This window comes from Cetorhinus maximus, chromosome 1, assembly GCF_964194155.1.
Source record: "Cetorhinus maximus chromosome 1, sCetMax3.hap1.1, whole genome shotgun sequence".
Lineage (NCBI taxonomy): Eukaryota > Metazoa > Chordata > Chondrichthyes > Lamniformes > Cetorhinidae > Cetorhinus > Cetorhinus maximus.
This window is the reverse complement of record NC_135879.1, coordinates 246,342,014-246,356,476: the sequence shown is the minus strand read 5'-3', so window position 1 is coordinate 246,356,476 and position 14,463 is coordinate 246,342,014. Positions and strand designations below refer to the sequence as shown.

Sequence of the window (14,463 nt, the reverse complement as noted above, 5' to 3'; positions counted from 1 at the left end):
AAACCTACCATCATTGGCTGTCCAACCATTCAAGGATGGTGTCTACCCAGGGTTCCAATTTTCTCCCATGGGTCTTCATGTGACTGAACAGGCCAATTCTCAACCTGTAGCTCTTTGGGCGCCATAGGACAGATGTCCCACAAGGTAGTGGAATCCGGAGTGCAGGATATGCTTCCTTTTTTTTTCTCCTCTGCTGCCACTTTGCCTACTCATTCAGATATGATGACTCAAAGTGGGATACAGTTTGATGGGCAAGTTGTTCTCATTCTGATTGGTGGCAAACTCCTCCCAATCTTTAACCTCCATGCTGCCACCTTTCAAGGACAGCCTCAGAGTGTCTTTGAAGCATTTTCTTCCTCCTCCCCTGGAATGGTGGCCATTTGAGAGTTGCAAGACAAGGACTTGACAGGGGAGACATTTATCAGCCATCCGGACAGTGTCCAGTCCATCCTAGTTGGTTTTGCAGGAGTTTTGCCTGAACACTTCTGGAGCTGCCTTTAAGAAGGACACTAGCATTTGTTCGATGGCCCTCCCATTGAATCCAGAGGAGGCATTGCTGATGGAATTTCTCAAGCGCTGTGTCAATGTGTCAATGATATATAGTCCAGGTCTCACTGCAGTACAGGAGCTGATAGGGCAGATGGTTTTCTGTCATCTGGACACAGTGTCCAGTCCAATGAAGGAGATTTTTGCAGGATATTTGCCTGAAAGCTTGAGGCTCCAAGAAGAACATTCGTGTTTGTTCGCCAGTTCTTCCGTTGAATTCAGAGGATATGGTGAAGAGGCATTGCTGATGGAATTTCTTTAATGCTCTTACGTGTCACTAAATTCAGAGCCTAGGTTTCGCTGCAGGACAGATGTGTGGTGACAACAACTGCTCTGTACACTAGGAATTTTGTTGACTTGCGGAGTTCCTTGCTGTCAAACACTCGGTGGTGTAGTTTGTAGAAGGCTTGAATGGTGCAGCTGATGTTGGATCTTTTTGTCAATGTTTCGATTTAAATTTATTCTTTCATAGGATGTCAGCATTGCTGGAAAGACCAGCATTTGTTTCCCATCCCTGATTGCCCTTGATCTGCGTGGCTTTTTGGGCCTTTTTAGAGGGCAGTTAAGAGTCAACCACATTGCTGAGGGTCAGGAGTCACAAGTGGGTTAGACTAGTTAAGGATAGCAAATTTCTTCCCTAAAGGATATTAGTGAATCAGATGGTTTTCTATGACAATCAGCAATAGTTTCATGGTCATCATTACTGAGTGTACGTTGTCAGTTAGAATTCATCTAGATTATCCAGATTATTAATTGAGCCCATGCCCTCAGAATATTATTGTCAAAAAGACAAAGTTAAGGGCACTCTACCTGAATGCACAACAAGGTAGATTATTTAAGGGCACAAATAGAGGTTGATGGGTATGGTGGGTATGATCTAATTGCCACTACGGAAACATGGCTGCGGGGTGACTAAGACTGGGAACTGAATAGTCAAGGATATTCAACATTTAGGATGGACAGGAAAAAAGGAAAAGGAGGTGGTGTTGCGCTAATAATAAAGGATGGGATCAAAGTTCATCAGCAGACTCCTGGGAATGTGTTCAATGATTTTCCTCCAAGTTGCAAAAAAAAGGTAGGGCCCATGAAGCCAGGTTTCACTCTAGGATCAACCACTGAACATTAATCCATTGTTTCCAGGACTGTCACTGACCTCATCTCCTCTGGAGATCTTCCCTCCACAGCTTCCAACCTCATAGTCTCCCAACCTCAGACGGCCCGCTTCTACCTCCTACCCAAAATCCACAAACAGGACTGTCCCGGCAGAACGATTGTGTCAGCCTGTTCCTGCCCCACGGAACTCATTTCTTGCTATCTTGACTCCATTCTCACTCCCCTTGTCCAGTCCCTTCCCACCTACATCCGTGATTCCTCTCACGTCCTACATCATATCAACAATTTCCAGTTCCCTGACCCTAACCGTCTCCTCTTCACCATGGACGTCCAATCCCTCTACACCTCCATCCCCCACTGGGATGGTCTGATCGCTCTCCGCTTCTTCCTTGAACAGAGGCCCAAACAATCCCTATCCACCACTACTCTCCTCCATCTGGCTGAACTTGTTCTCTCACTGAACAATTTCTCCTAAAACTCCTCTCACTTCCTCCAAATAAAAGGTGTGGCTATGGGTACCCGCATGGGCCCCAGTTATGCCTGTCACTTTATGGAGTATGTGGAACATTCCTTGTTCCAATCCTACTCAGGCCCCCTTCCACAATTCTTTCTCCGGCACATCGATGACTGCTTCAGTGCTGCTTCACGCTCTCATCTGGACCTGGAAAAATTTATTAATTTTGCTTCCAATTTCCACTCCTCCATCATTTTCACTGGTCCATCACTGACACTTCCCTTCCCTTCCTTGACCTCTCTGTCTCAATTTCTGGTGATAGACTGTCCACCAATATTCATTACAAGCCTACCGACTCCCACAGCTACCTCGACTACAGCTCCTCACACCCCGCTTCCTGTAAGGACTCCATCCCATTCTCAGTTCCCTCGCCTCCATCACATCTGTTCTGATGATGCCACTTTCAAAACAGTTCCTCTGACATGTCCTCCTTCTTCCTTAACCGAGCTTTTCCACCCACAGTGATTGACAGGGCCCTCAACCGTGTCCGGCCCATCTCCCGCGCATCCGCCCTCACACCTTCCTCTCCCTCCCAGAACCATGATAGGGACCCCCTTTTCCTCACTTATCACCCCACCAGCCTCTGCATTCAAAGGATTATCCTTTGCCATTTCCGCCAACTCCAGCATGATGCCACCATCAAACACATCTTCCCTTCACCCCCCAGCAGCTTTCCGCAGGGATCGTTCCCTCCGGGACACCCTGGTCCACTCCTCCATCACCCCCTACACCTCAACCCCCTCCCTCGGCACCTTCCCATGCAATCGTAGAAGGTGCAACACCTGCTCCTTTACTTCCCCCCTCCTCACCGTCCAAGGGCCCAAACACTCCTTTTAAGTGAAGCAACATTTCACTTGCACTTCCTTCAATTTAGTCTATTGCATTCGCTGCTCCCAATGCGGTCTCCTCTACATTGGAGAGACCAAACGCAGACTGGGTGACCGCTTTGCGGAACACCTTCGGTCTGTCCGCAAGCATTACCCAGACCTCCCTGTCGCTTGCCATTTTAACACATCACCCTGCTCTCATGCCCACATGTCCGTCCTTGGCCTGCTGCATTGTTCCAGTGAAGCTCAACGCAAACTGGAGGAACAGCACCTCATCTTCCGACTAGGCACTTTACAGCCTTCTGGACTTAATATTGAGTTCAACAACTTCAGATCATGAACTCTCTCCTCCATCCCCACCCCCTTTCTGATCCCCCTTCTTCCAATAATTTATAATTTTTAAAAAATATATTTTTCTTTTCCCACCTAAATTTTTAAATTTATTTTCATCTATCGTTTTATCTCCACCTTTTAGCCCATTTCAATCCCTTCCCCCCACCCCACCCCCACTAGGGCTATCTGCCACTTGCTTGTCCTGCTTTCTGCCCTTAATGTCCCCATTAGCACATTCCTTAGATAATATCACCACCTTCAACACCCCTTTGCCCTTTTGTCTGTGACATCTTTGGCAATCTCTTCTTTGCCTCCACCTATCACTGGCCCTCTATCCAGCTCTACCTGTCCCACCCCCCTCAACCAGCTTATATTTCACCTCATTTTTCTATTTCCTTAGTTCTGATGAAGAGTCATACGGACTCGAAACGTCAACTGTGTTCCTCTCCGCAGAGGCTGTCAGACCTGCTGAGTTTTTCCGGCTATTTTAGTTTTTGTTTCACTCTAGGATATGACCTGTCCAGTATTAACGTCAGCTTGGATTGTAACACAGGTCATTATCATTGAGCCATTGAGGAAGATCTCATCATTTGACACTTTAATATTGTGGCTGGAGGTCACTGGTTTCACCAAATGATTCTTCATTACATGACTTATTAAATCATATTTAGAACAATATAAAACAACGCAATAATTTCAGTTACTCTTCATATAAAATTCCAGCATTACTGCAAACAATTCTAAACCAGCTAACTTTTTCTGACAAACTTACTCAGTGGGGCACTTTACGTATTCATTATTGTTGTTCTTGCCACAGTTCCCAAATTCGTTTCCTATTATATTCGTATATTTATAACAAATCTCTCCAGCAGACGTTGCACCTATCAGAAAGAAAGCAGGAGAATTACAAAGATTCTACACAACACAGAGGCAATAAGTCCAACTGGTCCATGCCACATGAGCTTCTTCCCCAGCCTGTTCCTGACAGGGAAGAAGGAGACATATGTGAGAGTGTCAGCTACAGAGAAATGGGGAGTTAGATTTTGCCAACCCTCTGGACTAGGAGGTGGGTCCATGCAAAATAGTGAGGGAAGGGTCTCTTCCTGCCATCTCTGGTATTTGACCAATGTAACATTGATTTGCCTGACTTAGTCCAGCAACCCCAGGCACTTAAACAAGTTACCTTCTTTGTAACTTACTCATGTGTGTTTGTGTGTGTGTGTTTGTTTGTGAGAGAATCTCTTGAATGCATATATGTGTGACAGTTGGTGTGTTTTTTTAATTATTTTTAAATCTCGAGAGTTAAGCACAATAAATGCTATTTCCTTATGTTTTAAAACTTCCAAGAGAAAACATCCAATGAATGTGTATCTTTTACAGTCACGGCATTAAACAGTTAAACACTCTCTGAATTGGCGAGTGATTTCGTTTCAAACACCTGTTGAGAGTGGAGAGGGAAGTTATTTTACCTCTCCTCACCTGGCCGTAACATGGCTAGGTGCATATGAGGTTGACTGCGCCTCCATCAGATGATAGCCGCAGGGAAGTAAGGCACTCCGAGGTTGCTACTACCGACTCAATTGACTGTCTCACTGCAAAGCCAGCACATTGTCTACAGTGGTCTTCAGCACCCTTTCCATGCCAGTAGAAGGTGTAATTAGCTTCACAAAGAGAGCCTGTGTTGGCTAATCTGGTTGGTGTAGAGCAGCAATGTTGACACCAAGCTTGTGTAGCATACGGTTATTCAGGGCTGTCTTGGAAAGTGGGTCATTGTTCTCGCCAGGGCACATAGTCCTCACATTCTAGCTTCCAATTAGGAAGACCAATGGCATGTTGGCTTGTTGCAAGAGGATTGGAGTGCAAGAATAAAAAGTCCTGCCTCAAATGTACAGGGTTTTGGTGAGACCACATCTGGAGTACTGTGTGCAGTTTTGTTCTCCACATTTAAGAAAGGATATACTTACATTGAAGGTGGTGCAGCAAAGGTTCACTAAATTGGTCCCTGGGATGAAGGGGTTGTCCCGTGATGAGAGACTGAGTAAATTGGGCCTATATTCTGTGGAGTCTAGAAGAATGAGAGGTGATCTCATTGAAACATCCTAAATTCTGAAGGGGCTTGATAGGTTGAGAGATTGTTTCCCCTGGTCAGGGAATCTAAAATACAGGGGGCACAGTCTCAGGATAAGGGGCCAATCCTATAGGACTGAAATAAGGAGAAATTACTTCACTTCAAAGGGTTGTGAATCTTTGGGACTCTCTGCCCCAGAGGGCTGTGGATGCTCCATTGTTGAACACTGAAGCAGTTCAAGAAGGCAGCTCACCCCACCGCTCAAGGACATTTAGGGATGGGCAATAAATGCTGGCTTAGCCAGCGTTGTCCACATCCCATAAATGAATAAAAAAATACATTTAAGGCTGGGATAGGCAGATTTTTGGCCTCTCAGGGAGTCAAGAGATACGGAGAGCGAGTGAGAAAATGGAGTTGAAGCCCAAGATCAGCCATGAGCGTACTGAATGATGGAGCAGGCTCAACATGCCACATGGTCAACTCTTGTTCCTATTTCTTGCATTTCTTTGTTTGCTGCATGGCCTAGGCATGGTTTTAGGTAATAGAACCCAATCCAGCTCTCACATGCCAGTAGAAGATTTTTTTTCCCTTTTATGTTGACCACCATTCTGTTCTCATGTCACTCCATGTCTTACTTTCATGTATTTGACCTGGTTCTCACAGAATCACAGAATCACACAGTGCAGAAGAGGCCCTTCAGCCCATCAAGTCTGCACATAACACGTGAGAAACACCTGACCTACCTACTTAATCCCATTTACCAGCACTTGGCCCATAGCCTTGAATGTTATGACGTGCCAAGTTCTCATCCAGGTACTTTTTAAAGGATGTGAGGCAGCCCGCCTCCACCACCCTCCCAAGCAGCGCATTCCAGACCGTCACCACCCTCTGTGACTGACCCTTCAACTAAGGGGAACAGCTGCTCCCTATCCACCCTGTCCATGCCCCTCATAATCTTGTACACCTCGATCAGGTTGCCCCTCAGTCTTCTCTGCTCCAACAAAAACAACCCAAGTCTATCCAACCTCTCTTCATAACTTAAATGTTTCATCCCAGGCAACATCCTGGTGAATCTCCTGTGCATCCCCTCCAGTGCAATCACATCCTTCCAATAATGTGGCGACCAGAACTGCACACAGTTCTCCAGCTGTGGCCTCACCAAGGTTCTATACAACTCCAACATGACCTCCCTACTTTTGTAATCTATGCCTCGATTGATAAAGGCAAGTGTCCCATATGTCTTTTTCACCGCCCCACTTGAAGAATTAACCTGACATGTATCATACATGTCATATCATACATATATGTTTCATCATAATCTCTATGGTGGTGCCAGTTAGCTCAGTTGGCCAGATGGCTAGCGTGTGGTTCAGAATAATGCCAACAGCACAGGTTTGATTCTTGTTCCAGTTGAGGTAGACCCGGGACCTGACTCCTTACCCTGCAAAACCTCAGGATGCAGCTAGACCTTCAAGAGAGGGAAAGAAAGAGAGAGAGAGAGAGGGAAAGAGAGAGAGAGAGGGAAAGAGAGAGAGAGAGGGAAAGAGAATTCCATGTCCAAAAACTGTAAATGGAGCTGGCGGCTCACAGGGAGAGAGAGACCAGACAGCTGGAAGCTGTGAGGTAAAACCTTTCTCTACCGGGTAGCACCCCCTTTCTGCCTACACCTGAACAACTCTCTGAGGCCCTTAAGTATGCTAGATTTATTCCCAAATTCGAAAAGAGTGACATGGAATCATTTCTCGCCACTCTTGAGAAAGTAGCAGCCAAATGGCCCTCAAGATCTGGACATTTTTAATTCAAGGGAGAGCCCAAGAGGTCATTCACTTTGGTAGGAAGAATAGAGGCATAGACTATTTTCTAAATGGGGAGAGGATTCAGAAATCTGGAGTGCAAAGGGACTTGGGAGTCCTAGTCCAGGATTCTCTGAAGGTTAACTTGCAGGTTGAGTCGGTAGTTAGGAAGGCAAATGCAATGTTGGCATTTATTTCGAGAGGACTAGAATAGGGATGTGCTGCTGAGGCTTTATAAGGCTCTGGTCAGACCACATTTAGAATATTGTGAGCAATTTTGGGCCCCGTATCTCAGGAAGGATGTGCTGGCCCTGGAGAGGGTCCAGAGGAGGTTCACGAGAATGATCCCAGGAATGAAAGGCTTAACATATGAGGAACGTTTGAGGACTCTGGGTCTATACTCGATGGAGTTTAGAAGGATGAGGGGGGATCTGATTGAAACTTACAGAATATTGAAAGGCCTGGATAGAGTGGATGTGGGGAAGATGTTTCCATTAGTAGGAGAGACTTGGCCCCAAGGGCACAGCCTCAGAGTAAAGGGAAGACCTTTTAGAACAGAGATGAAGAGAAACTTCTTTAGCTAGAGAGTGGTGAATCTATGGAATTCATTGCCACAGAAGGCTGTGGAGGCCAGGTCATTGAGTGTATTTAAGACCAAGATAGATAGGTTCTTGATTGGTAAGGGGATCAAAGGTTACGGGGAGAAGGCGGGAGAATGGGGTTGAGAAACTTATCAGCCATGATTGAATGGCGGAGCAGACTCGATGGGCCGAATGGCCTAATTTCTGTTTCTATGTCTTATGGTCTTATGGTCTACTCCATGCTGACTCCACTAATTATGAACAGACCAAGGCTGCCATCCTCAATGCCTATGAGTTAGTCCTGGGGCATATCATCAGCAGTCATCTGGTTTATTTCGAATGCTACGTGCATTCAGATACAGAGCCTTTGGTTTTGTCCTTTTATTATTTTTCTAATCTCTAGCCTTACCCTGTTGATTTACTTTTGATTTGTACTCAATATCCCTTCCTGTCATGTTCTGTTTCTCATTTCCCACATTCACAGGTCGTTTCTCACTTGCCTTGTCGCTACTGTTTGGTTAAGCACACCTTCCCAAATTTGATTCCTTGGCCCCACTATTTAGTTTAAAGCCCTTTCTACCGCCTGAGTTACACAACTCGCCAGGACACTGGTCCAAGCACATTTCAGGTGAAGACGGTTCCAACAGTACCAGGTCTCACTTTCCCCAGCACTGGTGCCTGTGCCTGAGGAATCGAAACCCGTTCCTCCCACACCAATCTTTAAGTAACACATTCATCTCTCTAATCTTATTTACCCCATGCCAATTTGCCCATGGCTCAGCTAATAATGCTGAGATTATTACCCTTGAGGTTCTGCTTTTTAATTTAGTCCCTAGCTGCTCATACTCTCAGCAGAACCTCTTTCCTGGTTCTACCTATGCTGTTGGTACCTACTTGGACCATGACCACTGGATCCTCCCCCTCCCACTGCAAGTTCCTCTCCAGCCCAGAGCAGATGTCCCGAACCCTGGCACTGGGCAGGCAACACAGCCATATGGGATCTTGCTCCTTGCTCCAGAGGACCATATCTATCCCCCCGACTATGCTGTCCCCCACTACCACTACACTCCTACTAACTGCCCCTACTAGAATGGCTTCCTGTACCGTGGTGCCATAGTCAGTCTGCTCATCCACACTACAGCCCTCACTTTCTTCCAGACAGGCTGCAAGAACCTCAACCTTGTTGGACAATTGCAAAGGCTGAGGCTCCTCCTCTTCTACCTTCTGAGTCCCCTTACCTGCCTCACCCGCAGTCACACCCTGCTATCCCTGACCACTGTTCAAATCAGAAGGTCCCTTGGACACCTATAGGGAGAAGGATCAGCAGGTGCACACCCCGGGGCCAGTGTCCAGCCCATCCAAATCACCTCCTCCTGTGATCCCATCAGCTCCAGCTCCACAGCTTGAGGAGGGCGCTACTGCCACAAAGCAGGCTGGGACCCTCCAGGTCTCAGCCTTCCAGTGGATGCCCATAAACGTCATCACAGACAGGGCGTCACAGTCAGCAGGCTGCCTCTACCTCTGCTGTGGATGTCAAGGGAGCACCAAGGCATAGTGGCAGGGTTAGGAAGGTTAAGAAGATATAGTTCCACAGCCTGGGCACGGGTGTTAATCACTTGTACATAATGTTCAATTGTCAACATCCCAAGAATGTCTCCCTGCCCATGGCTCCTTGTTCTGATGAGCAGTGTTCCTGTCACTCTGATGTGAAACCTTTCTGCACAAGATAAAGGCAGGTGTCTCAGTCCAGGGCCTCTTCCCTGTGCTTGCAGCATTTAGACCACAGTGATGGTCCAGCCTCACACTCCCTGGACACATTATTGATGCCTGCACCTTGCTGCCAGAATGTCGTGGGCAGGCAGTACAGAGTTCCATCATTCTCTCTGTGTGCTCTCAGCACCATTAAGGTGGGGCTGGCCCCCATCTCTTCAGCAAGTGTGACCAGTGATGCTGTGCTCCTGAAGGGGGTCAGGTGCTGAAGGAAGACAAAGGATCAGATGTTTTTAAAGTTTCATGGCTGCGACTCTATGATTATGACCTTGATCACAGAGCACAAGCGAGCTGCCCTTGGTCAGACAGGAGTCAGACATTCTCAGAGGCTGTGTGAAGATCTGTGAGTGTCTCCTCACTGCATGTCATCATCATCCCCTTGCAATAGAGTAAATATTAGGGCCTCCACTGCATTTCCATGACAGGAGCATTCTCACAGAAGGTATGGGCACTGCCATTAGCCAAACTGGAGTCAATGTGTCTCCTCACTGCATGTCGTCATCATCCTCCACAAATCTAGCAGCTATGAGGACCCCCTGAGCGTCCCTGCTTTGTCTGGCCGGTGCGAGGGCCTCATCGCCATCATCGTCGCCTTCCAGGACCTCCTCACCCTCATCACCGTCGACATCCTCCTCATCGGAGGAGACCTCCATCTCCTCCATCTCCTCTTCATCCAGCTCCTCTCCCTGTTGCAGGTTGTCAGGTTGTAAAGGGCGGAGCAGGCGACAATGATGCTTGACACCCTCTGTGGGCTATGTTGCAGGGTTCCACCCTGGAACCCCAGGCAATGGAACCTCATTTTCAGCATCCTGATGGTTTGTTCCACCAAATTGCGAGTTGCAGCATGAGGTTCTGCTTCAGTCTGAGGCCACCGCACAGGTGTCATCAGCCACGTCCTCTAGCCCTTGTCCTGAAGGAGCCATCCCTGCAGCTTCTGTGGACCCTGGAAGACGTCAGGGATCTATGACCGACTGAGAATGTAGGAGTCATGCACGCCCCTGGAAACCATGCACAGACCTGCAGGATGTGTTTGTGGTGGTCACACACCAGCTACACATTCAGTGAATGGGATCTCTTGTGATTGAAGTAGTTGACTGTGTGTTGCGATGGAGATCTGAGCGCCACGTGAGTGCAGTCAATGGCACCCTGCACCTGTGGGAAACCCGAGATCTGGGCAAATCCAATCACTCTTGCATCCTGGCTCTCCTGGTCCCGGGCAAAATGCACAAAGTTGTGTGCCCTCGCAAAGATGGCATCCGTGAGCTCATGGGTGCATTTGTGGGTGGAGGCTTGAGATATACACTGGCAGTGAATGCCCTCCATGTGATTGTGGCACCAAATCCTGCAGTAGCTGGCAGATGTGACTGACTAGTCTTCAGCGACACTAGTTCTCGGTCATCTGCAGGAATGAAAGGCAGCGTCTATAGACCCTGGGTCTACCTCAGCCCCGACCAGCGATGGCTCGCTCTGGCTCCTCAGTGGCATCTGCAACAGCCCCAGCCACCCCTTCTTCCAGAGGGTGCTGCTCCTCTCTCTGCGTAGCCAGGAGCCTCAGTCGCTCGCTTCTCCATCATCTTCACTCTCTGTAAGTCATGAGGCACACAGCTAGTTCACCAGGCTCCTTAATCCTGATGTACTCCTCCTGCAGGGTGAAAGAAAGAGACACGTGGATTAGCATGGGTGTCTCTTGGTTCAGTCTGAAGGCCCTTTAACGCTTCCTGGAGAGTGCTGGCCACCACGTGGATGGCCAGAGATTATTGCGCTGCATGGCTGCTCGAAACCTCCTCTTCTCACTTTACCCAACAGATTGGTGGCAGCTTTGCCTATTGGACAGCACGCTGTGCTCTCAGCTCAGGCACAGGCATTCTCCTAACCCGCATGCAAACCGTACCGTTAGCTTGAACCATGGGGGAGACTGGTCCAAACCGGGATGATGATGTTGTAAGGGGCTGTCAGCACCCCGACCAGTGACTGCCCCATGGCCAGCTTTAATGAGTAGATTGTACAACGTGCCCAGTCATCCAACTGATCTGTAGTCCACTAAAACACTCATTAGTTTGCAGTCTGGGCCCAAGAGGTGAAAAGCTCTGGAGTGCTTGGTTGCACTTTGATGCCTCTGTGTTGCTTGAGTGGGCAGATGAGCTCAGGGCCTGACTGCAATCACATCAAGGTGGGCTGCGCCTGAACTGTCTCTGCTGCAGCGGAATGGTCACTTTATACAAGGTGTCTCTAATGCGTGGCTGCTTCCTTCACCAACCCCGCACGTGCTTCTGCGCTACCTTGAACCGCAGGGCAGTGCTGTCCTTATAATGATATGCTGATGTTTTCTTTCATTCATCCATGAAATGTGTGCTTCGCTAGCTGGGCCAGCATTTATTGCCCATCCCTAGTTGCCCTTGAGAAGGTGGTGGTGAGCTGCCTTCTTGAACCGCTGCAGTCCATGTGGTGTAGGTACACCCACAGTGCTGTTAGGGAGGGAGCTCCAGGATTTTGACCCAGCAACAGTGAAGGAACGGCAATATATTTCCAAGTCAGGATGGAGTGGAACTTTCAGGTAGTGGTGTTCCCATCTATCTGCTGCCCTTGTCCTTCTAGATGGTAGTGGTCGTGGGTTTGGAAGGTGCTGTCAAAGGGGCCTTGGTGAATTCCTGCAATGCATCTTGTAGATGGTACACACACTGCTGCTACTGTGCGTCAGTTGTGGATGTGGTGCCAATGAAGCGGGCTGCTTTGTCCTGGATGGTGTCAAGCTTCCTGATTGTTATGGAAGCTGCATTCATCCAGGCAAGTGGGGAGTATTCCATCACACTCCTGACTTATGCCTTGTAGATGGTGGAAAGGCTTAGGGGAGTCAGGAATTGAGTTACTCATCGCAGGATTCTTAGCCTCTGACCTGCTCTTGTAGCCAAAGTATTTATATGGCTGGTCCAGTTCAGTTTCTGGTCAATGGTAATGCCCAGGGTGTTGATCGTGAGGGATTCAATGATGGTAATGCCATTGAACATCAAGGGGCGATGGTTAGATTTTCTCTTGTTGGAGATGGTCATTGCCTGGCATTTGCGTGGCCCGAATGTAACTTGCCACTTGTCAGCCCAAGCCTGGATATTGTCCAAGTCTTGCTGCATTTGGACATGGACTGCTTCAGTATCTGAGGAGTCGTGAATGGTGCTGAACATTGTGCAATCATCAGTGAACATCCCCACTTCTGACCTTATGATGGAAGGAAGGTCATTGAAAAAGCAGCTGAAGATGGTTAGGCCGAGGACACTACCCTGAGGAACTCCTGCAGTGATGTCCTGGAGCTGAGATGACTAACCTCCAACAACCACAACCATATTCCTTTGTGCTAGGTATGACTCCAACCAGCAGAGAGTTTTCCCCCTGTTTCTCAATGACCCCAGTTTTGCTAGAGCTCCTTGATACCACACTCAGTGAAATGCTGCCTTGATGTCAAGGGCAGTCACTCTCACCTCACCTTGGGAGTTCAGCTCTTTTTTCCATGTTCGAACCAAGCCTGTAATGAGGTCAGGAGCTGAGTGGCCCTAGCGGAACCTAAACTGGGTGTCAGTGAGCAGGTTATTGCTAAGCAAGTACCGCTTGATAGCACTGCTGATGACCCCTTCCATCACCCCTTCTGAGCCACTATTGGTGATGGACATTGAAGTCCCCCACCCAGAGTACATTCTCCGCCCATGCCACCCTCAGTGCTTCCTCTAAGTGGTGTTACAACACGGTTCCTGAGGTCCCAATGGTGGGAAATGCAGCCACCATCGATGGGGTGACCGGATGATCACAAACTGGTTTCGCAACATCATGAAACCGAATTTTGGTCTTCTCGCCATATTGTCTGCTCACACCACCGAACACGCCCGATGCCAGCGGGCACGGTGATTCCACCCTTAGACAATATTTCAAAAGAAATGAAGAGAATAAAAAGTGTTCTCCATATCATCTAAAAAGCTGTACATAACAAAATGTGCTCTTCTCACACTTCCCAAAATCTTTTGGTATAAGCACTCCTTTTTGTGAAAATTAATCAGATAATTAATGACTTGCAGCAACGTATTTGATCTTGGAGATTTCCTTTCTATCTAAAATTTGTTTCATGTGAGCAAGGCCAATGCTTAATCCTTTTGCACTGACAATTTTGTAGAGTTGATGTTATCCCACAAGGAACAGTTATCTATGTAACATTCAATGGGTAAACAAGAAGAACATGCCTGATGTATAACTTCCCCTAAATTATTTGACAAATACAATCCCACGTCCACTGGTTTCACAAGAGCCAGTCTTTCTGCAGTTAAAGTACTTCCGGTTCCCAGGCTAAAAAGGCAATATTCCCCATTTTCACCCACCAAAAATATTATGAAACCTGCTATGCCTGAATACCCATCAAGAAGAGAGGCATGAGAAATATCACTAAAAATAATTCATTTCATGTACTTTGTCACTCAAAATGATGGAAACATAAAAATGCATTTCTCCATATTGAATTTTTTTTATGTTTTATTTACTTTTAAAACAGGGTTTGGAAGGTCCTGTTGAAGGAGCCTTGGTGACCTACTGGAGGGTATCATACACATGGCTCACACTGCTGCCACTGTGTGTCGGTGGTGGAGGAAGTAGATGGTAAGCGGCAGGCCAATCAACTGGCTGCATTGTCCTGGATGGTGTCAAGCTTCTTGAGTGTTGTGGGACCTGCACTCAACCAGGCAAGTGGGGAGTATTCCATCACACTCCTGACTAGTAGATGGTGGGCGGGCTTTAGTGAGTCAGGAGGTGAGTTACCCTGCACAGAATCCCCAGCCTCTGACTTGCTGTGGTAGCTACAGTATTGATATGGGTGCTCATGTTCAGTTTCTGGTCAATGGTAACCCCCCCCAGGATGGTGAGAGTGGGGGATTCAGCTATGGTAATG

The 14,463-nt window shown here is 47.7% G+C and overlaps 1 protein-coding gene across 1 annotated transcript in view; it reads right to left on the bottom strand.

Annotated features, from left to right (window-relative positions):
* LOC144688623 (disintegrin and metalloproteinase domain-containing protein 12-like) overlaps positions 1-14,463 on the bottom strand; it is an 812,806-nt gene that overhangs the window by 585,956 nt on the left and 212,387 nt on the right. The window contains exon 15 of the mRNA XM_078555419.1: positions 4,106-4,214. Within this exon, the coding sequence (XP_078411545.1) occupies positions 4,106-4,214 (109 nt within the window). The remainder of the gene's footprint in view (positions 1-4,105; positions 4,215-14,463) is intronic.